Genomic DNA, 27,270 nt, shown 5'->3' with positions numbered 1-27,270 from the left:
GCTCCGTGTCAGAGCCAGGAACCTCTCCAGCTTCCCAAAACACCCCCTGTGACACCAGCCTGAAGCAGGAAAAAACAACAGGGGTCTGATCTGGAGAGTTTTGCTTTGGTTTAACTTTCTGGTAGAACCACAAAGAGGACAGACAGAGCTGACCCCTGGAGCACGTGTCCCAGCACACGTTCACCCCTGACTCCAGGCACCTTCTTTACCAGCCCAGCCAAGCAAAGACTTTCCAGGAGAACAGCAAGAAATTCCAAGGTTTGCCTTCCAGCTATTCATTCCAAGCTAAATCCACCAGCTCACCTCACCTCTCCCCAGCTCCTGCTCCCCCTGAAGGCTTTCTCCTAATCTTTGAAGAATCCAAGGAGTTGAGCAGGAGTGGGCAGCCTGGCTGGGAGGGGAAGCTCCATGGCAGGAGACCTCACAATCAGCCTCCTCCTCCTTTCTCCTCCTGCCAAAATTAAAAATAGGCAACAATATCTAAGGAGGAATTAGTGGAAATCTTGCACACGCTTTTTTAGAAGCAGGGTAATTATCCTTTCATCAGTTGTTACCTGGAGCTGTTCTGGGGGAGGCTGAGGCTTATTTTAACACCTGAATTCTCCAGAACTCATTCAGGTCCAGGCAGAGCAAGCACAGCCCCCTGGGTGATGAAGCCATTGAACCACAAGGGTCGTTTTGTACAAGATGCAAAGGATGGGCAGAAACACCCTCCTGGGAGGCTACAAAAAGTGCTGCAATGCTGAGTGATCCACCCAGAGCCTCCTGCTCCACTGGGTGCCCTCTCCCTGTGTTCACAGACCTTTTGGGAATCAAATGTTACAAGTGAAATATCACCTACTATTCACTGAAGCCTTAAAAAAAAAAAAATGGTTGTAAGCAGTGCTGGTTCAGGACATAAGTCAAAAAAGTGTACAATTAAAATCCACATCTCAGCCATGATTTACCTAAAGTGATATTCTGCCCAATTTTTTCCCCTTACAGCAATCACCAGCAGCACTAACAAAGAGGGGGAAAAGTCAAGTTGGCATCCAACTTGGCAAGGCTGCTTGAAAAGGAGAGGATGGGTCTGCTCTTGCTGCTGGAGGAGACAGATTCCCACTGGATGAACACTCAGGCTCTCCCTTCCCACTCACCTGAGCAGCTCCTGCACAGCCACTGGGGCCAGGAATCCAGTGGGAGCTGGCAGAGAGCACAGCAATGTCAAGAAGGGCCAGGAAAAGGCAAAAATCTCCCCCTTATCAGCACCAACATCCCCCTCACCCAGAAAAAAAAAGAAAAAAAAAGAAAAAAAAAAAAAAAGGTGGTTGGATTTAGGGCAACTTCAACTTTGAAGAAGCAGGCTCTGCAGTTAAAGGGGAGCCACAGCCCCTTTCAGATCAGGGAATTAAGATTCATTAAGCCTGTAAATGATGTCTCATTGAGATCCTGAACTACTTTTGAGACAATTTTATAGCAACAGGAGAAGCCTCTACAGAGGAGAAAAGAGTGTAGCCTCAGCTGTTGAAATCAGGAAGGATTTCTGCTCAGCCTGCTTAACATGCTTTCTTTTTAATTCTGCTTTTGCTCCAACAATTTGGAGAAAGAATGTCTTTGTTAGAGATTTTACGCCCCAGCCCTCGACTTAAGGTGCAAAAACTCACAATAAATGCCACTAAGCCCTCCTACCCCTTTCCCACAGTGGTGCCCCAGCAGAGTGAAGACCCAGTAGTCCTTACAGTAGAAGAAATTAAGTGAAAACTATGTACAAAAGAAAATGTAAGAAAATGTAAGCCTACACCCATGCTTGCCACACTGTGGAAAAAAAACTTGCCAGACAGATAAGGCAGCCTGTGGCCCTCTCAGGAGAGCTGGGCATTTGTGTTCCAGGGAAAATGATGGAGAAGACATCCCCACCACCAAGGGGAAGGAAAGACTCATTCCAAGTCTCCCCTATGTACAGCAAGAATGACCTAGGAAGCCTCAGAGGAAAATGGATGCAGCAGCTACAGCACCCAGAAGTGCCAAGGGCTCTCACAGTGACTGAAAGAAGGTGAAAGAAGGGAGGAATTTATGTAGTTTGCAGCTAAAAAGTCTTCTTGGGTGACCATCACCCCTGTCCCACATCAAACCTGGGGAAAGCAGCCACTGGGACAAATGCTCCACCCAAGATCCAGAAGCCTTCTCTCGGGATTTCATGAGTTTACTTATCAAGAAGGATTTTTCAATGAATTAAGCCAAGGAATAAATATCAGATTCACCTGTGTGCCAAGGGCTTTTGCTGGGGACAGGAGGTAAGGCTCAGGCCATTGCTTTCCAAGGAAATTTTCCTCTCTGCCTTTCAGAGAGGGTTCCTGAAGATCTCCACCAGCAGCTTCCATGACTATTTCAGTCAAATAAAAATAAATGGGAAGCCAGAAACAGGTTAAGGAACATTCCAGAGCACTGGGACACACGAGGCACCAAGCTCTGGTGCAGTGATGTTTTTAGCATTGGGCCAGGTGGCATTTTCTCTGACAAAACCCAACCCACGTCTACCGAGGATGAGTAGAAATTTAATATTCATAAACAAGAAATCAGTTTGCACAAGGAGGATTGACTTGTTCATGCAAGTCAGGCATTCAGCCACATACCCAGAACCTCCAAACGTCCTGCATGTCTAACCTGGGTGCAAAGCAGGTCCTGGGAGGGGGGGGAGGAAACATTTGCAGTGTAAGTGGGAAAGGAAATAGGTTTATGGCCTGGAAATCCAAAGGAAAAATAGTCAATTCCTTTTGAGACAAATTTCACACTAAAAAAATAGAAGCCTGTTGGCCAAGGGCTGAAGCATCCAGTGTGTGTTGTGCCAGTGAACACCTTCACTTTGGAGCTGGAGAAACCTGGCAAGTAATCTGCTCAATAGGGTCAGAAAAAATGGTGACTTTGGCAGATCCCATCGTAGTGACTAGAAAACTCCAGAGGTAATTTAAGGCAGCCTGGTGAGCTATTGATCTACCCCCTTGCCTAGACACATCTTCCAGACACTATAAACCCAACCTTCAGACTGCCCCGGGGGGGCTCAGCTCCCAATCCTTTTCATTTCCTTTCTATCTTCACGAATGCAGCTTTTTTCCCCCCCTTTTTAACCCTAAGGGAAGCTGCAATTTAAGCAATATCACCCTAGACAGGAGGAGCTGTCTCTTTGCTCCTCAGTGGCAGAGGTGACAGGATGTGGGTGCTTCTTGCCCGTGAGCAGGGCAGAGGGGACACAAGGTTGGAGCAGGGGTCCCAGGCACTGCCAGACCTGATTTACTCCTTAAGGAGAGGCTTCCACACATAAATCCTGCTCCTGACTCAAGTAAGAATGAAATACCTTTAGGGATGTAAACCAAAACTCCCTGCAAAGCTTCAGTCTGAAATTCTGGTGTCACTGGGGCCAGCAGACTGGGGATGGGGGAGCTGGAGGATGCTCTCCAGCCACCTTCTCACTGCAGTCATGAACCACAAGCAAGCACTGGCACGAAGCTCCTGCTCTTGCATTCCTCTCCATCCACTTTATCACAAAGCATCAACTATCCAGAAACATCTCTGGGAAGGGCTGGCCTGGGTTCACCTTCATGCAAGGAAGATATCAGGCCCTGGCAGGAGGCCAGTCATTCAATGCTTCTTTCAAACCTCCTCATTTTTGTCAGCTCTGACTCAAACGACCTTCTTGGGAGAAAAGAAATTAAAAATCTTCCATCCCAGCCTTTCCTCCCCCCCACCCACTGCAGCATTAAATCACAGTGGGATCACAGGGATAATTCCCATGGTGGCAGTGAGTCACGGTCCCCTGTCCCTGCACTCTCTCATTTCCAGCTGTGTGAAGGCTCCAAGCAGAAGAGGAAAGAGCTCAGAGCTCAGCAGTGGTGGGGGAGGCTTAGAAGTCTCAGTCACAACATGAGCCTGTGCCCTCCAAGGCAGGCAGAACAGGACAGATAGGTTTTGGGGACACATCCAGATTGTCCAGCAATGCCACAAGACACGGTGTCCTCCTAGAGCCTGGCACCCTCCAGGTGTTCCACCCTGTGAAACCAAAACTGTCCTTCATCCTGGCACCGTAATTCTGTATTTTTGCAGCAAACCCATGCAGTGGCCCTGCCATTCAGGCCAACCATACAAACCCCTTAAGCACGAGGCCACAATTAAAACCAAGAAAGAAACAACATTCCACCATCCTCCAGTCCCCAGCAGCTCCTAAAATCCATTTAGCTTCCCTCCTGTGCCTGACACGAGACCTTCAGCAACTTCTCCTCCCCTCCCAGCTTTTCCCAACCTTATCAACTCCGACAAGGATAAACCATCCCTCCCCAAGGAGGCAGGAACAGCGAGGGTAGCAGTGGAAACAATTCAGATCCAACACCCCCCCAGCAGATAAGCAGACACAATCTCTTCCCATGCTGGGGTGGGAGCTCTGATCCATCTTCCCAATGAAGCTGTTAGGATTAGGCCACTGCTTGGCACCAAGATGACACAATGTGAGTGTTTAATAGACTCAGACCAGCTGGGTGGCCAGCCCCAGCCCTTCTTTAACTTATTTGCTGGCTGTGAGTGATATTCCTCCCTCTCTTCTTCCCGAAAGGATTTTAACATCCCGGTGAGAAGAGCAAACTCCCAGCCAGCAAAAGCAAAGCCCAAGAGGCTGCTTAATTAACTGCCCCTCTCCCAGTTGCCACAGCCTTGCCAAATGCTGGAGAAACCCAATTCTAGGTGGTAATGAAGCCCTTATGGCTCAGGGAGGGGGCAGACACCAAAACCTCCTGTGCCAGCCCCTGCAGTGCTCCTGCCAAAGCACCACACCAGCAGCACCAGCACTCCAGGCACTCCTGAGCCCCCAAAGGGACAAAAGCTTTCAGCAGCTGCCAGTCCCTTAAATTAAATCTTAATTGGTCCAAGAGTTCCCCGGAGGGTTACATGGAGCAAGGAGAGGCCTTGTTTGCCAGCCAAAAAAAAAAAAAAAAAAAAAAAAAGCCTTGCTCTCAGACATGCCTTTGAGGGTGTTACCTGCCCTGTTTCACAGGTATCCAAGGAATTTGCAAAACCTGGCTGCCAGGTACCCTGGACTCATCCTGCACTGGCTCTGCAGAGCCTGTTGGGTCTCAAGAATTGCTTTTTTTTTTTTTTTTTTAAATCTTCCATCCTTTCAACCAGCCTCAACTTCAAAAGGAGGAAATTAGTGATTCTGTAACATTTCATCTTGCTTCTATTGCCTGACCTACCAAAACAAAGGAGGGAAAAGCAATGAACTGATTCTCAACAGAAGGATAAACAGGTTATTATAGCAATTAGGTACAATAATGGAACGTATAAAGAGGAAGCCACTGAAAACAGAACTTTTAGTCTGTGCTTCTATGGAGCAACAATTCCAGAGAAACTCCCAGCCAGGGGAGAAAACTTCAAAACCAGAGCCACACGGATTCTGCTGCCAGCTTCACAGAAACCATGGCACACTCAGTCTCAGCTGCCAGGGTACCAAAACCAATACAGATGGAAGATTTGGAGAGGAGGGAAGGACAAAGAAGGTAAACTTATACCCCTCCCAATTTTTGCACACACACACCCTGAGTTATTGCAGGCTCTGAAGGGGAGCAGAATGCATCAGCTTGCAGGGCTGGCTTAGCTCTGGCCTGAAGCCAGAAAGTTGTCACAGAGAATGAAAAGGAAGAGAAGGGAAAGTTGGGCTTTGAAAATCCCTTTCCAGAAGGAGCAATAAGCGACCCAAAAGCCAGGCTGCAGGCTGGCCCTTGGTGGGAGGAGGGAGTGCAAGCAATCCACCCACCCAGCACATCCCTGCCAGCTGGGAAGTTCCTAAGGGACACAGCAGATGCCACCTACGTTGGGGACAGGATCAGCAGACTGTGTGAGGCCCCGGGAGGCTTTGCCCACACAGTTATCTGTGATGGACACTGTGCCCAGGGCATTAGGAGATATCTTGTTGGTGCTGTGTATGGCACAGCTTCAGATCCCATGGCACTCTCCTATGAGAGAGAACAAAAGTGGTGGGGGGTGTTTGAGAAGCTCCAAGGGAGTACTACAACAGGGCAGTGAGTTGATCAGAGACAGTCCTGGGGATTAAAGTGTGTGTTACAGGCTTCTGAAAGAAGGATTTTGTCATCAATACATCCCAGGCATCTGTAGCTGTGCATCTTGGATGCCTCACAAACAGCAATGACAAACAACCCTTTACACCACCCAAGAGGGTGGAAAAAAAAAAAAAAAAAGAACAAAACCAAAATCACCTGCAGGGTCAGTACAAAGCTTCAGAGCCCAAAGGCTTTAAATCACTGCAACAGATTCCCAAATAAAGGGGCAGTTCAAAGGCTGCCAGAGCCCCCCAGCAACCCTGAGCTGCCCTGTCAGCCTTCCAAGGAGGATCCAACTTCATCCCTTGTGCTGCAGGACTGGTAGCAGAGCCCAGGACACCTTTTCTGCTGCTTTCCTCTAAGCTCTGAGGGAAGTCTGAGAGAATAACCCATTTCCAGAGGGATGGTTTTGCAGATGAATAGGAGCAGGGGAGGCCTGGGGGCTGGCAGCCAGAGCTATTACAATGTTAATTCCCTTTGACTTGCCAGCATTAGAGACCAAACATCAATTGCCATTCTTTGTCTTTTCTAGGAAGATCTTCAGCAAGGAGTTTTTAGGGTTTTAATGACACCACTTCAAGCTTTACAGCACAGCCTTAAAATCCTCAGGGCTGTACTTTTCTGTTGTGGGCTGAAGCCTTGCAAACCATCCCCCTCCAGGAGCTGGGTACCCTCTAGAGGGAAAGGCACTTGCAGCTTCTGTGAATGACTCAATTTCTAGGGAAAACCTAAGCAGTACCAGCAAATACTGTAAACTTCAATTAATACTACAGACAGACAAGTCTTTTTAACCACTCAGTAGTTTAACAGTGGTTAAAAAAACAAGTTTTTTAACCACTCTCCTACTCTGTCACTAAACGAGCAAGTTTTGTCTCTCCCTTCCAGCAAGGACCACTGAAGGACTCTGGAAGCAGAGGAGCAGGTCCTCACCATCACAGCCTACAAAATAACCAAGAAAGCCTTGGTTTACCTGTCCAAGGTCCAAAGTGACGTTGACCTGGTTGAACTCCAGCCCCCGGGAGAGAGGGGGACTCTGCCACCAGCGTTCTGTCCCATCGATGGCATTTGTTATGGGGTGGGCTTTGTTGCTGTTTGCAGAGGAACAGATGTCACAGTACTGGCCCTGTTGGAAAGCACAAAAAAGAAAATTTAAGTGTAGCCAGAAAGACCTGGCACAAAGCAGACAGGTTTCAGAGCAGTTCATAAAATCTAGGATGCAAGCCTGATAATGCAAAGCTATATATAAACTTTTTGCTTGCAATTTCAAACACGGATGGAAAAAGCAACACGAAAAAGCTCAACAACTCAACAACCACCATCCAGTGCATAACCTGCTCTAAGAATCATCTCTGGATTTCAGATACACACTGGGTGCTGGCAAAGGGACCCAAAACACAAAGAACTGAGTGCCACATGCAGAAGAGCAGGGAGAGGGAGAAGCTGCACTGCAAGCTCAAGCTTCTGGGCCAGCAGCTCCTCTGCTGGGGCTGCCACTCACTCTCCCCCTGACATTCAGAGATCCTGACCTGAACCATCCAGTCAATCCTATATGGACTCAGCCTGGCTCGGTTCATGGCCTCAGTTCTGCCCAGCTCCCTGGAATCTGTTTCTTGTCCACCTATTCATTTCACATTTATAGTCCTTTCAGCTACATTTTCAAGCTTCATAGTCCAGCAGCCAAGTTCCTTTTGCTGGTGATGCTGCAATGCAAGGCCAGAAAGGGACAGCCCCAGCTGTCAGCTGGCCAGGGACACAGCTCCCATCACTTTTCTGCCTTGCTTTTGTGGTGAGGGTGGCTTTGTCAGCTCCATGGACAAGCTGCCAGAGAAAACAGCTCTGCAGCTTTTAACAGCACCTCCTGAGCAGGATCAGACAAAGCCCTGAGCTGTGAGGGGCAATTCTTTCTTTTCCACTTAATGCACAAGCGAACCTGACCCACTCTTAAGGAAACCTGTAAAACAGCCCTAGAAATTGGTGAGTTGTTCTGTGGAGCCACTCTTCTGTCTCTTAAATTGCAGCTACAGACATCTTAGAAGGGAATTGTGTTACAGGCAGTTTTCCTTTTAGAGGCAGAGTTATCCCCAGGCCAGCAAGCCGCTCTTACCCATCCCAGCTCCAGCCAGCTTTGATTTTACACCAGGTACATGATCCCAAGACAAGCAATCTCCTTTCTGTATATCCCATTTACAGCCCTACAAAGGCTGAGGCAAGACAGAGCCACAGCAGAACGTGTGATTTTCCAGATTCCCAAACTCTGGAGGAATCCCAGTGTAGAGGAAACTGGAGATTTCACAGCATTCTTCCCCACAGCCATGTGCTAGGTTATTTGCAGGCAATTATGCAACACAAATGTCCTGAACACCACCACCATTTCATTAACTCCCCTAGAGATAGGAAAAGAGCAGACGGGCAACACGGGCAAAAAAAAAGTCAGCTGAAACCACCCAAATAACCCTGGCAGCCATGCAGGGAGCTCCTGCTGTAACATAGGGTCAGGACAAGGCTGGTTTGAACATGTACTGAGTGAGGAAGGAGAGCAGACCAGATAAAACTGACCTAACTGTTCAGCTCAAACCTTTAAGGGGAACCGGTGCAACAGGTTGTGTGGAAATTTCTGCTGCACAATACACAAGGCTGAGAGGGGGGGGGGAGAAGCAAGGCAAGGTTACAAAATGGGGATAAGTAACAAAAAAAAAAAAAAAAAAAAAAAAAAGGTGTTTTCATACTTGAAATTCTTGCCAGAGATATGAAAACCATTTGGAACCAAGCACTGAGTGAAGTCAAGTTTAATAAGAGGGGACTCAAAATTCAAAATCAGCTGCTTCTCATTTGTAATGCTCCTGTTATCCCCCCCCTGCCACTCCTGAGCAGCCCCAGAGTGTTGGCTGGTCACACACCAACAGCTGAACTAAGTTTGCTGCTGAAGATGCAATTAGCTCTTCTTTTAGACCAGTTGCTCAGTAATTGTTTCATTGGAGCCAGCCCTAAACCCAATGAGAAGAATTTCCAGCTTTTCCTAATTCAGAGCTACTCAGGCTCCCGCACAATGCGTCAGGGCTCTAGAGGGGAGAAATTCTGCCATCAGCAGAGGATTTTAATTAAAAAGCAATTGGGAGCCACAGGCTTAGTGGAGACAGCAGGTTGCCAGAGCAGAATAGGCGTGGAGATCACTAAGGTACAGCAAAAAAAAAAACCTTCAGCAATGCAAGAAGCTGCAAGACAGCTCGGAGAACATAAAACTGTCACTATCAGAGCAAACTCCAAAGGGAGAGAGATAAGGAGGAGGAGGGAATGGAGGGGCAGCTTCCAGAGACCTGCAAGCCATGATCCTGTTCAGGTCACTGGGGACTTTGAAGTTTCCCTTGAGCATAAAGAGGAGCCTGGCACCCCGCTGGCACAGCTTGCCTGGGGACAGCAGATGGCTTTGTCCCGGTTTATCTGGCCCTGCCATGACCCAACCTCAGCTCTCCGGGTCTAATTTATCGGAAAACCACAGGAAGTGTGACCCAGCCTGGGTCTCTGAGGATGAGGTAAATAGGGCAGGAAATGAGAGCCAAAAAGTAGTCTTTTCAGACAAGGAAAAGTGCATGCTGGCAAGCTGTCACTGGAGCTGTCCTCAGATGGAGCCACTGTCCCCTGAGTAAGCAGGTGCTGTTTGACCAGGTGTCTTTTCTGTGGGCAACAGCAACAGGTTCTAAAAACCACACATCTTCAGTTAACCCACCCAAAACCAGTGCCATCTTATATGTAAACACACAGAGGAGACACACACAGAGAGGTACAACACCAGTGCTGTCACCCAAACCACAGAGAACCTGGGGCTGAGCCATCTCCCTGCTGCCAGGCACAAGAGACAGCCCCTGGGCTGAAGAACCATCGGGGCAAATAGCAGGGTACCAAAAGCAAATGCCCCTTAATTCAGAGGCAGTCAGGTATGGAACAGCTTCAGACCTCACCTCACCAACTCCTGGAAGAGCCAGAGACAACTTGGGGAACCCGTGCAAACACAGCAGGAGCAGCACCGGTTTGAAATTCGTGAGGTTTGCTGCAATTTTTTTTTTTTATTCTGAGGTCTGTAATTGCTTTAATTAATGCCAGTAACTTCTGGTATTGTTACACAACTAATCTCCTGAAATAAAGTAATCATCTACCAGCCTGCCTCACTCCCAGAGCTGTGTACAATCCCTGCCAGCTCTGGCAGGTCCCAAGAACAGCCCCCAGGCAGCTGGGTGGGATGGAGAACACCAGCACATGGCTCTGGCTTTGCAGAGCTGTTTGTGTCCTGGCAGACAAATAGCTGCAAGCATCTTTGGTAAAGCTTGATCAGAAAAAATAAACCTGGAATCTCTTACACCTCATCTTCAAGACATTCTCATGACAGCAGCTTTCCCATGCTGATTAGTGAGGGGCACAAGGAAAGCAAACTTCTCTGGCAAGTTCCTTTCAGCACACCTCAGCACTGCTGTGTATCACATCCTAGCAGACTGAAAAGCCCCCCACAGCTAGAAATGCTGTCTTCTGCCAAAGAGCCCTGAATAAAGCAAAGGAAATTCCTTGAAAAGGTTTAGAGCCTTCCCACAAGCTGTGCCAAGAATATTTCAAGTGTCTTCAGGGCAGCATTATTTCAGAAATCTCAATGATTATCGACATTTTATGACTATCATGTTTTAAAGTCAATTAACTCCCTTTCCCAAAAGTCTTTTACAATGTCAAAAAAAAACCCAAAAAACAAGACATGCAGAAAAGAGAACTGACTGGATGATTGTATTAATGTTTATGCTAGGTCTTTAGTCAAGCAAACGTCCCTTCATCACCACTGCATGTGGAAATCTCTTGGAGGGTCCCAAGAGGCATTTTAATCAGACACCCCCCCCCTTTTACACCATGCATGAGCAGGTGAATGGAGAAGGCAAGGGACTGGTGGGACAAGCAGGGAGCAAGCAGATGCATGTGGAGCTCATTATTGTCATTTCAGTCTGCTCAAATTGAACACTTCCCTCCCACCTCCCTCATTGCTTTAGTCACCGGGTGGTGCTGAAACCCCTAAAGGGGATGAATTGGGAACTCTGACCTCTGCTCTGATGCCTCCTGTTTCCTCTCCTCCCTTTTAGGTGCTGCCTGTGGTCATGGAAAGGAACCACTACAAAAGGATTTTTCTAAAGCTTTCAGGCAGACCCCAAGACCACTGGCCTGGGAAGTGGTGCTCAGATCAAAGCAGCCCTGTCCTAGGGGATGGGAGGGGGTCACTGCACAAATCCACAGCTGAGGAGCCCTGGGGAGAAGCCAGGAGGATGTGCACACCCTGCTTTGCCAGGAAAGGGCTGAGCTGGAAAGATGAGTTACAACTGCCCTCAAAGCTGGTATAGCCTGGAGGGTTTATTTTAGTCCCCAGCACCCGTAGTGCTCTGTGTCATGCTAAACCAGGAGAGTGTGGCCGGAACAAGCAGACAGATGTAGAGTGATAAATGTATATCCACGTTTGCCAGCTTTTCCATGCAGTCTTATTCTCCCAGTTTTGCTTGGAAGATGATTCACATTTTGCAAGTGCACAGAGCAGCAATTACTTCTTCACCCTTCCATACTACCTGTGCCTCACTGTAGGCACAACAACTACACCCAGATCCCTGGAAATCTCCTCCCAGTACTCAAGGCAAAGCTTATCCAAGTTACATTATTTGACAGCACAGCAAAGTGAAACGGATCACTTTAAAAGGTGTCAATTTTTATAGAGGAGGAGATGTCATCTTTTTGTCATCCAGTAACATCCCAAACAATTCCCACCACAAACAGGGCAGAATTCCATGTTATAACCACACAACAGCCACAAAATTCCTAACACAGGACTGGTTCAGAAGAATGTGTCCAGAATGAGAAAATTGCTTCAGAGATCATCTTGTAACAATGCCACCCCAACCAAAAAGCCAAGAAAGGCTCGACTGACAAACTGCTGTCAGGTACAGCCCAGGACAACCCTACAGCTCCACAGCAACAGGTGACCTGGCACTGTAAATCTCGTAACCAACAAGCAGAAAATGCTGGCGAGCAGCAGCTGGCAGCTCCGTGGCAAACTTCAAGCTGCAAAGCATTTCAAAGCAGAGCTGTTCTCAGCTTGGGCTGCCCTGAGGGAGGCAGTGGGGCTGGAGTTCCTGCAACTAAAAGTAGTGTTTTACAAGCCTGTTTACAACTGTTCTTTCCTCTCTTCAAGAGAGCTATCCATGTTAAACTGCACAGCAGCTTTTACCATCGACATTCCTGGCTGCAAACTCCCTCTGGTCCACTTGAAATGGGACTCCTGAGATAAGTCACCTGACATTTGCTTGTAAAATTCACCCTCTTATCTTCCTCCTCTGTTCATCCCAATGCTCCGCTGAACTCAACCCAGGGAATGGCGGGAGTTAGATCCATACGGATAAATATTATCATGTTTATAGTACCAGTTTCCTGATTGGCAGATAATTCAGGAGCTGGTTTGCCCAGGGTTTTGTAAACATAAAAAACTCACAACTTTAAAAATAATGCCATGGGAACTCAGCTAGTCGTGTTTCACGAGTGCAACTTCTGGCAAGCCTGGGAAAGCAGGAACACGTGCGTCTCATCACCCCACTGCTCCGGGGCTTGGGATGGGATCCGAATGCACAGACCTGGGCAAGGGAAGATGCCCTGGGGGTCTGCCCTCTGCCCCTTCACCCCTATCCCACCAACCACTCGATGGACACCGGCTCTGTACGAGTCCTGCTAGGGTGGCCGGACAAGTGGGGATGTGCGGGGAAAGCACCAGAGGCACTGGGGGTCTTGGGGTTCTGAACCCCGCTTGCTCGCCCACCCTCGAGCTACCCCACTCCTTGCTGCAGCCTCTGCCCTTCCCAGCCGCGGCCTCTGCCTCTTCTCACCCCGAAAAACAGAGGTGGGAAAAGGGAGGAATAGCCAGGGGAGCACAAAGAGGGGCTCGGACCTTTCTGCACACAGCTCCCCCTCCTGAAGCCGAGAAGCGGCTTTGCCAGCCCCGTGAGGCTCCCCAAGCTTCGGGGGGGTGCGTGTGCTCCCCCCCAACCCCGTCTCGTCCGTACCTGGATGGTCTGGTTGGGGTCCCCCCCGGCCACCGGCCCCCCGACCAGCTTGCAGTAGAGATCCTCCACGGCGCGGCGGCTGCCGGTTCCCACCGCCTCCTCGCCGCAGGTGGCGGTGGCGGAGATGCGGGTGCCCTCGGCCAGGTTGAAGTAGGGCGGGTGGAGGCTGTGCCCGTTCACATCGCTGGGGAAGGAAGCGGGCGGGCGGCCGGCGGCGGGCAGCACCAGCACCACCACCACCACCACCATTAACCCCAACCGCACACCCCCCCGATCCGCCGCCCTCGCCATCTTCACCGAGGTCTGCCCGAGCGGCGGGGGCGGGCGGCAGCAGCGGTACCGGTACCAGCACCGGCCTCCCCCGTCCCGCCGCCTCGGCACTGCCCGCCGCGCCGCCGCCGCTGCGCTACTTCTGCCCGGGCTGCGGGGAGGGGCCGCCCGCCCGCCCCATGCGCGGCCCCGCCGCACTTAACCCTTTCGTTCAGTGCCGGGGGCCTCTGCCCGCCCCCCACTCACCCACCCGGCCCCGCAGCCTCGTGGGAGGGAGAGGCCAAATGGGGTGAAGCGATTTCCCCCCCCCCCCCCCAACTTCTAAATAAAGGGGGGTCGGGTCCGGAGGGAAACAATGCGCCCATTGTGTCTGCCGGGCTGCCTGGTCGCGCTCGCTGGGGTTGTAGCACGTTAAACTCCATTAAGCGATAGATCGGGGTATCTCCAGGAAAAACTCTATTACTAATTAACAAAACTGGCGTTGGGTGAAAGGCTTTGCCTTCTCACCTAAGGGGGAACGAAATAGTTCTGCCATATCCCGACCTTCTCCCTGGGGTCTTGTCCCTCCGTGGTGTGACTTGCAGGACACACAGGCACTTGCCAGGTCTTCAGATGCTACCGGGGGAAAGATGCTTCACAGATAAGAAACTGAACATTCTGCAAGAAATCATATATAACTACATAAATAAGCTCATCAAAACATTACTTTGTTTTGATGTGTTTAAATCCCAGATTTGTAAGAAGCACATAAAATGTTGTGCCTCAGTTGGCCCTCGCTGTTTCTTCAAACTAAGAAGATGCAGAGCAGAACAGAGATCGGGTCTGGACTCCATACAGCTGCATTGCTGTGGTATTTGAACCCCACAGGAAGCAAGACAGGTTCTTAAGCATGTCCAGGTCTTCACGGGCTGCTCCTGAGCACTTGCTCATTACCTCACATCATCCTCTTTGTTTCTCTTTTGTGCACAGCCTAGCAGGAACCAGCCCTCTCGGAGAAGTTACTCCCTTCACTAGGAAAAGCTCTTTAACTAAAAAAGCCTTGTGATGGGCACAGTTCAACTATGTAGCTCCACAGACAGCATTCCCATGTGGCACCTACCTGGCAGGCTGTGCAGCTGCACTCATTTCAGAGCTTTCAAGGACCTGTACCGAAAGCGCTATAAAAGCGGTCTGGAGGAGAGAAAGAAATTGTCGGATTACCGGAGGGTGAGAGCGGAGCCCGGGGCACTGCAGAGCCCTGTGCTGCAGGCACTCAGACACTGGCAGCCTCTGGCCAGATGTTGCTCGGGAAAGCTGGCGGGTCCCAACACCAGGAGGTGGAGGACTGCATCCCTACACGCCATCAGGAATCAGGGAGCCATCCAGTGCCAGCTGGTTCTGCCCTGGCACCGGTGCTGAGATGGCATTAGCATGACATCAGGAGCTGTGAAGGCAGGGTGGTGAGGTCTGCCCGGTTCCACATGGCCAGGAACCATTGAAGCAGGGCCGCCAAGTCCATTAAGTAAGAAAGACTTCCTAAAGGGCTTCCAGGCAGCTTTTAACCCCTTCCTGCTTGTGCCTCTCATTGGAGATCTTTCCCCTGGTTTCCTCACTTAATAAAAAATCTCATCGCTCAGCAGATGAATGTATCCTTTAAAAGCTAAACGGAACCTTTTAAAAACAAATTCTCGCAAAGAAAACAGGCAGTCTTTGCCCTTTAAACAGAGCTTGAAAACGGGCAGTTTGCTCTGGGGAAAGTGGAACAGCCCAGAATAAACCCGTGCTCTGCAGTAATTGTTAACTAACATGTTTACGGATGGGAGACTAATACTCCACAGGACAGGAATTAAAACTTCCTTAAACTTTATCGAATGCCATATTTAATTAGCTGCTCATTCCCCATGGCACCTGCGAACACGTAAAAAGAGTTAACAAGGAGAGAAGGGAACAGATTAGAAAATAACTTTCTCCCACCCCCACAGGAGAGTTAGGAGGCAAAACCCTTGGGTCGGGCTAATATCCGTAATCCCTCTAGTGGTAACATTGTGGCTCGTAATTAATCACCCCTCCAAAATGCAATTCTGGGAAGTGAACAATCCATCCAGAGTGAAATCACGGCGAGCACGGGGGGTTTGTGGCACGGACTCCGGTGCCGAAAAAATGTCCCTGCTCCAGCCTGACTTGGCTGCTCCTCAACTGCAGATGCTTTGCAAAGCTCTTTGAGCTTAGGCTACCTGTACTGCAGCAATGGAAATGGCTTAAAGAAAGAGGATTCTGAAGTCTGTTTTTGTTTTTCAGCACAGAACATAAGGGGCAGAGAGCTTATAGCATAGTTATAACATAGTTTATAACATCTGATTTAGAGGTTAACCAAAAAACCTGAGGTTAACAGCTTGAACTCCTGTCCTGATGCCATCTCTGGTCAGTCAGGCTCAGGAAAACAAGACATGTTTGCTAATCTGCACCAGACACAACTCCCACCTAGTCCAACAGCTCACCTGAAAGTCAGAAGCAGCAAAAAAGACCCCTGTGGGTAGGAAAGGAATACCCTGCTCCCCCAAAAGATGTCCTCTGTTTGATAACAGCTAAAAATTAGCTCCAATACCATTTAAGAAGCTTTTCGAGCATTAACTTCAACAGCCTTGGACATTTACCATTGATGTCATTATCTGCTCTGATCCCCCTTTGAATTTTAGTATTCTCTTGAGCCCAGCCATGCTGCTTTTTGGCTCAGCTTCACAAAGCTACTGCTCGCAGTGATTCACTCATTTAGGAGGTTGCAGCAGAAAAGACTTTTCCATTTAAAACTAATCCACTACCAGTGAATGTAGAAAGAATTGAAACAAAAATCCAGCCTGAAGCAATCCCACTCCAATCTTCTCTGAACCTACATGCAGTAACATGACTTCAGCCATGCTCCTATCCATCTGTAACAATTAAAAGGATCTGAGTTCTACTCAAGTTTTCCCTTTTGCCTCCCTACAAACTGCAGGACCCTGAGGACCTTGTCAGAAGCTGCTATCAAAAGCCACACGTTCTTTCTTCAAGCAAACTGTAGAATGACAGCAGAGCTTTGAGACTGTGGAAGGGCAAGAAGACCCTGAAAGAGACCTGAGGACAAATTCAACATTTGGGCTCCCCACAGCTTAGATTGATAAGGGAACCCAGTTCCTAAATTTAACTGAGCAAAATTCAGCAAATTACAAGCAAGATCTTCCTATCTATGGAAACCTTTTCACAAGGCTGCAGGGCAGTGTCCCACAGACAGGACTGAGGCCTGCTGAGTGTTTCAGTGACAATGCAGACACATTCTGCTTGCTCTGAATAAATTCTCTGGGTTTATGTTGCCTGTCACATAAAGAAAGAAGTGCTCCTCACTCTGGAAAACACAAGATGTGGGCAATGGAAAGAGAACCATTGCCTTCACGTGCAGTATTTCCTAGCAAGGCACCCCCACAGTCAGAGCCATCAGTAAAAGCAGTGCCCAAGCCAAGAGAAATAAGTGAGCATATGGTTTTTGTACCTTGTGTTGTATAGAGTCAGGAACATGTTATCTTACAGGAGATTTAATTACTTTTCCACCACCTTGCTTCAGGCCATGTGAAGGAGTGGAGTTCCTGAGCTTTGCTCTGTGCTGACCTAAGAACATTATAACAAAACCACCATTTTCATAAGCATGGGCTCTCTTGAAACAAGTGTGTCAAGAACAACCACTAGAAGCCAGCAACTAATTCCACATGAGCTGGAATTGAGCCAACAGAAGCCAGGAAAGCAGTGATATCCTTCAAGCACATCTCCAAGTTTATAAATCCATGAGCTTCACGGGCTGTACCCGAGAAGACTGTAAAATAAAATGAAAAAAAAAAAAAAAAGGCATCAGTGGGTTTCAAGTGAGGCTTGTGATGAGTTTGCTGAGTTCACAGAGGCAGAGAAAGGAGTTGTGTTCACACAGCACAGATGCACATCCAGCCAGTTCTGCAAACAGCCCTCAGAGACCCAAAGTACACTTCCCCTGTTTGTTCTTCAAGCTGACAGCTCAATTACAGCTTTTGAAACCCTTCTGCATGCAAAGAGGGAGCTAGGGCATGACTGGAACCTACAGTGGGAAATGACCAAAGGGTTTTGTTGAAGGCATGAGGAATTTACCCAGGAGCTGCCTCACTTTTTTAGGCTGGGTCATGGAAACACAGAGCCAAAGGCTGGAAGGGACCATGACTTATGACACTTCACATCTCCTACCTACTACAGGCCATAAATGTCTGGCCCACAGGGTCAGACCCAGCACAGCTCTGCTTTTATTAAAATATTCCTGATGCTGGTCTTGAAATGCTACCAGAAATTGTCAAAACTGGACCGGCCAGACCAGATTGATAAAGTAAAGCAACAGGAAGCAATTCTAGGAAAGACATCATGTTTTGTGTAATTTCAGAATTGAATTACCACATGTGAAAATGCAAACCTCTAAAACTGACAAGTGCCAAAAGAGCATTAGCAAGAGCTGAATTAGGACACATCTGGACTGAAGAGTTATTTACCTCTCCTCTAAAATTACTTCAATGTGTCTTATCTGTTTTCTTTCTGGTTTTCCCTCTTCAACATCTATTAAAATTTGAAAAAGACTCTTTTGATACACAGCTGGTCAATTTGCCATGCCTGGGCAGCACCTTGTACTTAAAAATCAAAAGAAAGGAATGGTGCATCTGTCTTTTATCTGCTGTGGACATTTTCAGGAAGTTTCCTAATGTAGCAGGACATGTTACTCTACACCAGAGAATTCAATTCACTTTAAGGTCAGCCTGTACCTTCCCTCTAATCAAACGGTTCCCAAACCCTCCCAAAGCCAGAACAGGTGTTTCATTCATACTGTCTGTCTACCTGGCAAGGACCCAAATACTTTCTTTTAAAGCCTCAGCTCCATATTATTCTGGGATGCACTGGAAAAACACACATAGGTCCTGTCTCCTTGGCATGCTTCAGGCTTGGTCATCGTTAGCCACACGTGTTTGCTTTGCACAAACCAAAGAGGAACACAGCTGCTTTTATGTTAATAACTAAATCAGGCTTTAAATTGATAGCACACAGCTCTCCCTCCAGCCAGAAGGGCCCTGCAGATTTAACGACCTGAGATGTCAACAGAGATCAGTTCACCCACCAGAAAAGTGCAGCTCCTTCCAGGCTGAGACATGGTAGCTGGTGAGCACTGCAGGAGAACCAAGACTCTGTCAAGTTGAAGCCACAGAGGAAGCAAAGGGATGAGTGAATGTGCTTGGGATGAAAATCAGTGCAATGATAGGAATTAATGCACCCACTGGAGTGTGAAAGAGCAGTGGGGACACCCAGACAGAGGATGCTTTTATTTCTTGTCTGCAAGGTGGGATAAACCAGCACTGCAAGTGGGAGACTGACTCAAGGCTGACTCAGAGAATTGAATTTTTCCTACTATGTCATTGGAACTTCTTTGAATAGCACAAAGTTCATTCTCCCACAGATTACCTCACCAGGGTTTATTTTGTACCCTCTGGCTCCAGGCACAAATATTCTCCAGGAGCAGGGTCATGACAGCTCCTCGCTGGCTTCCACAAACAGCACATCCAGTTCTTCAAAATCCAGGTGGAAATTATCAGTGGCAAGGAATTTCAGGGATTTCAGAAAAAAAACCAGGTAGCACTTCTAATGCAAATACACACATTTTTTGGAAGGAGAAGGAAAGATTCATGCCATGGCAGATTGCTTGGGTGAAGTCACCCACAGTGTCTCCATTCAAGGGGTTTCTTTCCTCCTTGCCATTCTTGAGAGCTGGTGCTAATGTCACAAATAGCTCTGAAAATAGTCCCAGGGAAAGCTGGTAGCTGACATGGCAAGAGGAAGGTCTCATCCAGCTCAGAAAGGCACAAAGCAGCTGACTGCTGGAGTTTGCCTCTGCCTGTCCTTGTCACCCTGTTACCTCCTCACCTCTTCAGCTGGAACACTGGGGGTTTGCTTAGGTCAGGGAAATGTTCTGGTTTCATTAGTGCTACTAAAGCAGCAGAAAACAGAGCTTGCTTGGGAGGTAATACAGGTGTCTGATACAGGTATCCCTGTAATAGAGCTGATACAGGGAATCCTACCCCCCAGGCAAGCCCAGAGCTCCCACTATGAAAACAACTTCCACCTTTAAACTTGTCCTTTGTCATTTACACATCAGGATGTCAGGGTCAGGCTTCTTCTTTCTTACAGTGAGAGATCCCCATCTACTCCTCTGGTCTGGCATGGGAAACCTTTCCACTTATAATCTGGATTTAACAGGAGTCACAAGATACTGGGGCACACACTAAAATACCCAGGACAAGCATAAATGGTTCCTGTTAGGGGTAGTTACACCCCCAGATCACATAAAGCAAATTTCCTCTGGAGTGAAGAGACCCAAATCATGCCTTAAAGCCTCTCCACTCTCAGTTTCTAGCACATGGACTTCACAGAGGGACTCTCCTGTCTGTCATATGTGCCACCAGTGTTGGCATTTTCCTATGAAGTCCTGTTTCTTTAATGAGAAACAATACACAGTTAATTAAAAATGTCATTAGGAGCAAGCAACAGACCCCAGGAAGATTGCAAATGTCAAGCTGGCCCCAGAGGAAGAATCATCTCAACAAATATCCCACACCTCCAGATGTCCTTTGGGTTTCATGTGTGTTTTGCCAGCTGAAGGAGGTGCCCAATCCAGGGGCTCCCCAAAAGAATCAGCAGCAGCTTTTGTGCCAGTCACAAGGACTACAGGTAGAGGAAGGAGTGGTCTTGCTGGACTTAGCAGAATAAATATTTAAATTTGGAATTTCCCTCTTACCTCTAATCTGCGATCCAGCTTGATATTTAAAAATGCACAAAACTGCCTGAAGCAGTGGAGACACATTCCAGCCATAAAGCTCCAGGTTTTGCTGCATCCCAGAAGCTTTTCTAATTGTAGTGCACATGTTTTCCCACAAGAAATGTGAACTGTGGGTCTTACGAAGAGTGCCAGCTGGTAATGAGGTTAGAGGCAAAGTTTGTTTGAAAAAAAAAAAAAAAAAAAGGAAAAGTTAAAAATTAAAGGCTTCTTCCCTCATCCCTTTCAAAGTAGTTTTGTAATCTGGGAAATAACCTCACTCCTCATGTCCAGAAAATTGAATGGCCAATACCAGCAGCACTGGCATCATGAGGAGGTCCCTGCAGCACAGGCAGGAGGTGCAGGGGTCACCTGGGGTCACAGGGCTTTGGCTACAAGATGGGAAGGTGACCCACCTGGAGAGAGCACATTGTCCCCTCTGAGGGCACCAGTTTGTCCTGGTGCAAACTGGGCTGCAGCCACTCCGAATGGAATCTGGCACAGAGCTTCTGGGGGGGGGGTCTCAGCATCACCTCAACACAGCTGAAGGTAAATCCATACCTGCATTTTCCACTTATTTCAGAGATGGAAAGAGGCAGATTAGTTACCACAGATGCTCCATGGGGCACAAGGCAGTGCTGGATGACAGGCAGTTTGCCTCCAGCTGTGTCCCATTGTGAGCTCTGCCAATGGGGAATGCTTTTTTTTTCCCTTTTTTTTTTTTTTTCCCCCCTCTAGTATACACTCTATCCAAGCACAATATTGACAATGAACTCTTCTTTCTGAGATTCCCAGTCCTAATCCGTGGGACTTGCAGAGGGTGAAAGCATTGTAATGAAATATTAGCAAGAGTTGCCTTGGTAACTGCCCAGATGAAGCCCTCTTATATTCACTGAAGTTCTCCCAGCGTGACTAATACCTCCTGGGCTGGAGCTACAGCCCTCTGAGCCTCCTGAATGCATGACCAAGTCAGCAGAGCAAACACACTCAAGCCCCATTTATACAGTTATGGCTTAATCTGATTATTTTGTGGTTTGACTGAGTGCAAGAGAAATCCGTGGAGCTTCACTCTGCAGCCATCAGCTCCTGACTTTCATCTTGCCCCTCTTGCAAACTCAAGCTAGGATTTCCCACTCTGCCTTTACTAAAACTTGAAAAAAAAAAAAAACAACCAAAAAAAACCCATCAGCCTCGCAGCCCAGTGTAAATTGCATTCATCAGTTAAAATGCATCTGGTCACATTTGCTTTCTCCTGTTAACCTTATCAGTAAGAGGTGGGGAATGGGGAGTGCCTTCATGCCATGGAAAACAAGGAACACTCCAGGTACAGGCTGTGCCAGCCCTTCTGCCACAAAATCACAGTTTTCAGCAACTTGAAACCATTGGTGTGAGGGAAAACCAGCAGAGCTGAGGGACACAGGGAAAGGCACTGACAGAGATCACACCTGACCTGAACAAACCTTCCCCCTCTCCCTTCTCTCCCCACAAGCTCCCACAAACCCTTCCCCTTCTGCTGGGTGGCATCTGAATGGCCCAGGTAGATGCCCTTGAGCACATCCAGCTTACAGCTTGGACAGAAGAGATTTTCCTCTGCTTGAGCCTGCAAAGAAAGCCCTGGAGTGCAGTCCTCTTGTCCCCAGGAAATCTGGCAGCATCTCCCCCCCCCAGGACTGGGACAGCAGGGGAAACCTCAGTGGTTCCTTTGTAAAGCTGCAGCTGAGAGCAGCCGAGTGCTCTCATGGCTCCAAACTTGAGCTCCCTCCCTGTGCTGGCTCCCTCCATCCCAGCTGTTCACACAACCCTTGATTTTGCTTTTGCAAAGCTCTTTTCACTGCCAGGACTGAGGATTTATAGGTTCCAGAGGGAACGACTCAGTGCCCTGGATCCTCCCTACTTCTCACTCTTGCTCTTATTTCTAGGAATATGATTTATTTCCCTGAGTGGGATGATCACAGGCAGAGCTTGCAAGAGAGAAAGATTTTCAAGATCAAGCATTCTCATCCACGTTAACTTTTTGAAAATGCACAAAATCATATCCTCTGACATCTCAGAATTCAGCCCCCTCCTATTTCTGCCCAGCACACCAAGCCCCCCCCCAAGACTCCTTCAGATTTGAGAGAGGGGATTTGCAGCATCAGAGACAGAGGATGCCAGGGTGACAGTGAGCACCATGAGGTTTTTTCTCTTCTGCTAAACAAGGGGGGATGTAGCAGCTGTCCAGACACAGCTCAGTGAGCACTGGGTAACCCCTGGGCTTTTATTTTACTGCAGCTCCAAGTTCTCTTGGTTCTCCACACCTGCCTCTGGGCTTTCATCTCTGAGTGGGCCATGAGCCAGAGCCAACCACATGCCCTGCAGGGATTACCTGAGGGCAGCTCAGGCTTCCCTGGTGAGAGCAAAAGGTCAGAGAAGCTTTGGATCTCCTTCCTGCATCCCAAGGTGCACACCAAAAAGCTGCTGCCAGGCTGCAGCTGTGGTTCCTGCAGACATAGCCAAAGCTCAGCTCTGAAACCAGCAGCACCACATTTGCTAACAGCAGAGATGCTGTGGGGCACAGCTCCTTCCAGGCTCCAGGATTTGCCTGGTACAGACCAGGAGAGCTGCACTGAACCTCCTGATGCCTGCCCTGGACTCTGAGCATTCCTGAAAAAAAGCTTCTTTAACAACACGACATAAAAAAATACAGCAGCACAACCCCTCCTGGCACCAGGGGCTCAAGGTTTGGGTTTGTGCCTCACTAAGTTGCATAGGAACCAGCTTTAAAGGGGATAGAGGGAAACAAATCATTGCTCACTCTGAAGTTCTTCACCAGTCCCAGCTTTCTCACCCTGCAGGTGCACTGTCCAGTTTGGGTGCTCTGTGGGGATGGGGAATTCTTATGCCTGACACTCGTGTTTGTCCCTTGCACGGGGGTTTTCACACCTGTGTCCCCCATAGATAAGAGCTGGCCCTGGTTTGAGCTTCACATCAGGAAAAGTTTTTACATATTTCCATTGTCACAGCAATTAATCTGAAATCTAAATTACTTCCTATTTGGGAAAGAATCTGAGTTTTTTCCATGCAGATTATTCCTCCAGTAGCTTAATGGGAACAGTTAGCTGTTTTGCCCTTAAAAATAATTGCCCCCAGTAGGAAGAGAAAGAGAACAGGAAAATAGGGGATTTTTCCAAAATAAAAGAGCTATGAGCCTGCTTCTAACATCACAGAGAAGGATGGAGCCCCAGCAAAGAACCTTGGCTACAGCTGAGGCTCAAATCCTGTCTCTACTGGTTTCCTGGATGATCTTGGACGTATCACTTACCTTCCTCTTTGTCTCTGTTCATTAATAAAAAATGAAAAAGGAGCTGCCATGGGGTATGATTGGAATAATGAGAGATGCTCAGCCAGCAAGCGTGGGTGCGTTTTGAAGTTTGCAAAAAATGGATTTAACAGGTAAGGGCTGCTTGATTTTGTAGGTTAAATAAACACAGTGAAAGCCCCACACATTCTGAACAATCCCTCCAGTTTGCTTTCCAGGAGATTAAACAGCAAGCACAAAACCTGATAGGTTTGTCACAATTTACACAATTCAGGAACACAGGGGTCCCTCAACTGGTGGAAAAGCCCTCACCAGCTGCCAAATCTAGGGCAGACCAAAGGATTCTCCAAGGTTGTGAACTCAGGAAGTTGGGGCAGGATGCTCTCTACAAACTTCCCTGCTAAGCTGGGGAATTTCACTTCATCCCAGAGGATGAGCTGGTGAGCAGAGTGGCTGCATCCCTGGACATCAGAAATCCTTGACTGGACACATAGGGAAGCACCCTGGGATCCTTCAGTGAAAAAATTGGAGTATGGTTTCCCAGCCTTAACACTTCAAATAAAGTAGCCAAAAATGTAACAGAGGAGTTACATTCTTTGGCTGCCTGAAATTTGCTTTCCATGCAATAACCTCCAATTTCCTCAGCACTTGAAGGAAGGTTTGTTTTGTGCCTTTGTAGAGTCAAACAGGTAACCAAAGAAATCTCACACAGAATGGCAGGTTTGTTGGGATAGATCCTGTTTCTGCTTTTAAATACTTGGCATTCATAGAAATGCTAAAATTTTAAATAAAAAGAAACCTCCTAACCACAGCTGGGGGATTTGTGGGAGGTTTCTCCTCGCTTTTCAAAGATCCCTGAAAAACTGGCAAGGAAACTAAAAGCTCTTTTATTTTCTTTAAGAACACTAAAGGGAAAAAGGTACTTTGTGGATTAGGAGATTAAAATTACAAATACACTTTCTGGTAATTTTATAGTAATTAAAGTCATTAACTTGATTGTATACTGCCATTTCAGCTGGTTTGGGATTTCAGAATTTTATACAGAGGAGCCACATTATTAGGGCTTCAGATGTGGAATCACTGCTGAAAGGTATCCCCCTCTTGATTGATCCAGAGCTCTCAAATTTTAAGAACTCCCAAGGTGAAAGCCATTGGGAAACTCCTTGTGTGATTTATGCAGACAGTGCCTGACATCCACATCTTCATGTTAGGGGATTTATTCCTCCTCTAATGAGGTCAAGGTCAGGCTGGTTCTGGAAGTGGAGAGGGAATGGGTGTGTGTGCCCATTGGCATTCCTGCCTTGGGCTTCAAGTGTGAGGTTTGAAAAAACCAGGAATTTAATTAGTTCTTGCCTACTTCTATCAAACTGCTCCAGAGGGAGGGATGCAGAGACAGCGTAATAAAGAGGGTATGTGATTTGCATGCTAATAAAGGCACAAAGACTTTCTCTGGACAAGCCTTGACTTGATAGCAAGATTAGAACTTGCACTAAGCCCAACTTGGTTGGTGAGATCCTGCCACACACAGCTGTAGGAGTTTCACAGAGTTTGAAAGTTAACTACAATCCTCTGCTTTTGATATTCAGTGTCTCTCTGGCTGTTCCCTGGCCTGCAGCTCCCTGAAAAAGCAGATAAAGTGCTTTGGGGTGCTTATCAAATCCTTATTATTTCAGGCACTGAGTGGCTTTGGGGAAGGAAGTGTCAGATTCTCTTTTCCTATTTGGTGATCGTGTTTAGGGCTGGAGAGAACAGGGAAAAACTGCTCCCTGCACCAGAGGCACCCAGGCCATGGGTTGACAACATGTTGGCTTTAGCACCAGTGTTGACCTAATAATGTGTTTTTACCTAATAATGTGTTTTTACCTAATAATGTGTTTTTACCCTCCTTTCCCTTCTGCTTGTGCCAATAGAACCATTTGTGGAACCAGACTGTGAACCCAAATAACCGACCCAGCTATAAAAAGGGGTGTAAACAATTTTTTTTTTAAAGTTTGGGTTTTTTTAAGCTATCTTAAGCCAGTTAAAAAAATATCCCTCCCTGTGGGACTGCACAAGCCAGACATCTGGAAGCACAACAGTTTCTGTATGAGGTTGTTAAACACAGGTAAGCACTGGAAGCTGCTGAAAGGGACATCCAGCTCTTGCTGATTTAAGACAGCAGCTCCTAATATTAAGAACAATGATGTAGAGGGAGCTGGAGTGTCACCAGGCCAGAAATAAAGTGATCCATCCATTTTCCAGGAGTGGAAGATGGGTCAATGCACTTACAGCAGAGTTTTCAGTTCCTGGAGCACACAGAAGTTGTGCTGCTTCAGCCAGCTTTCCAGATATAATTAGGGCAAAATCCCAAATGTTTTTCTGAAGTAGTTTCCAGCCAAACTCAGATTTGCAATGGGGATAACAGAGCTGGTCAGGAAAGATAAATCAGCTGCAGCAATCAGCAGCAAAAGAGAAAAAACAAAAATATTTTAAGTGATTACCTGGGTGCTGAAGTGAGTCCTTGATTTTCATGGCTCTCTCCTACATGGGCCAGGAAGAACTGCTTCCCTGCATCCTAATTTCAGAGCTGGAAGACAGATACAAGAGCACTGCAGCCACAGCAGATGAGATGCTGGACACTTAGGTAAAAAAGGCTCCCAGAGCAGCACAGGGCACCAGGAGGGGTCAGGCAGCTCCTGTGGGGCTGAGGCAGCAATGGGATCCCCAGAGAGGAGCTGAGAAGCTCTGCCATGGTTCTCAGGGAGAGATCTGGGTGGTCTCAGCTCGCACTGGTAATTTGCAATCAAACCCCATCTTGGCAACACACCACAAACACCTTTCTGCTGAATGAAAGCCCAACTTTGTCCCTGGAGCTACTGTGCTGCCTGCCCCAGCTGCTCTGAACACAGCCCAAAGGCCAGGGGAGGTACATGGGAAATCCCAGCACGAGTGCAGGTGAAACAACCTCCCCATTTTTCCCCCAGACCCTTCAGATACAGCCCAGGCATGGTTTTTGCACTGGACCTTTAACCACACCACAGTTGCTCTAGTTTGTTGCCTCACCGAGCCACCTCATCCCCTGCCAAAGAAAATGGGGAATTCTCTCTTGTGGAGCTGCATCCAAAGCCTCCCCAGGTACCAAGCTCCATGAAATAACAAGTTTGGTGAACTGGCAATTTGGCCCAGACCCCCACGGAGCTCAGAGCTTCACACTCAGGGAACAGGAAGCAGGAATCCCCCCCAGAGGTTGAGATTTTCTGCTTTACCTCCAGCTGGGCATCAGCAATCAATCATTTACCTCCTCCAATCCATCATGGACCTCTGAAGACACTATTATAGATGGATCTGCAGAGCAGCAAGGTCAGGACTCACAGGTATGAGTGCACTTCCCACTCCTCCAAATCACATTCCTGGATCACCAGTGAGCAGAAACTTCTTTCCCCCACGTGTGTGCAAGGGGCTGGATTTCTAAATTCCTGCAGCTGCCCTAACTCAGTTCCCAACTATTCAGTTTTTAGGAAGATCCACCTTCACACTTTTTAACCCCAGAGTATTTCACAAGCTGTGCTAAAGAATCAATCCACTTTATTTTGGAGGGGGGTGGGACTTTCACCCTGAAAGGGTCACATTTTAAGGCAAACCAGGAATTTCTGCAAGTCAGCCATGCTACACCAGACACTCAGGATGTGAAGGAAGAGCTGTGCTGCCCTGAGTGCAGAAGATCAGTAAAAAACCAGTTTCCCACATGAAAATGCT

The 27,270-nt window shown here is 47.8% G+C and overlaps 1 protein-coding gene and 1 long non-coding RNA gene across 3 annotated transcripts in view; both read right to left on the bottom strand.

The window, feature by feature from the left end:
* LAMA5 (laminin subunit alpha 5) overlaps positions 1 to 13,559 on the bottom strand; it is a 90,532-nt gene extending 76,973 nt beyond the window's left edge. Inside the window, exons 1-2 of one of the 2 annotated variants that reach the window (XM_071759742.1) lie at positions 13,148 to 13,559; positions 7,051 to 7,203 (exon numbers count right to left, since the gene is read on the bottom strand). In XM_071759742.1, the coding sequence (XP_071615843.1) occupies positions 7,051 to 7,203; positions 13,148 to 13,438 (444 nt within the window). In that variant the 5' untranslated portion in view covers positions 13,439 to 13,559. The remainder of the gene's footprint in view (positions 1 to 7,050; positions 7,204 to 13,147) is intronic. The other variant, XM_071759743.1, reaches the window with a different exon arrangement.
* Positions 13,560 to 13,856: 297 nt separating this feature from the next.
* Positions 13,857 to 15,052, bottom strand: LOC139803655 (uncharacterized). The gene is made up of 2 exons (XR_011729099.1): positions 14,517 to 15,052; positions 13,857 to 14,074 (listed from the first exon to the last, which is right to left on the bottom strand). It is a non-coding gene; the product is annotated as an uncharacterized lncRNA (long non-coding RNA).
* Positions 15,053 to 27,270: the final 12,218 nt, after the last annotated feature.

This window comes from Heliangelus exortis, chromosome 16 (genome assembly GCF_036169615.1).
Source record: "Heliangelus exortis chromosome 16, bHelExo1.hap1, whole genome shotgun sequence".
NCBI lineage: Eukaryota > Metazoa > Chordata > Aves > Apodiformes > Trochilidae > Heliangelus > Heliangelus exortis.
Note: the sequence above shows the minus strand (reverse complement) of the source record. Positions and strands in the feature narration are given on the sequence as shown.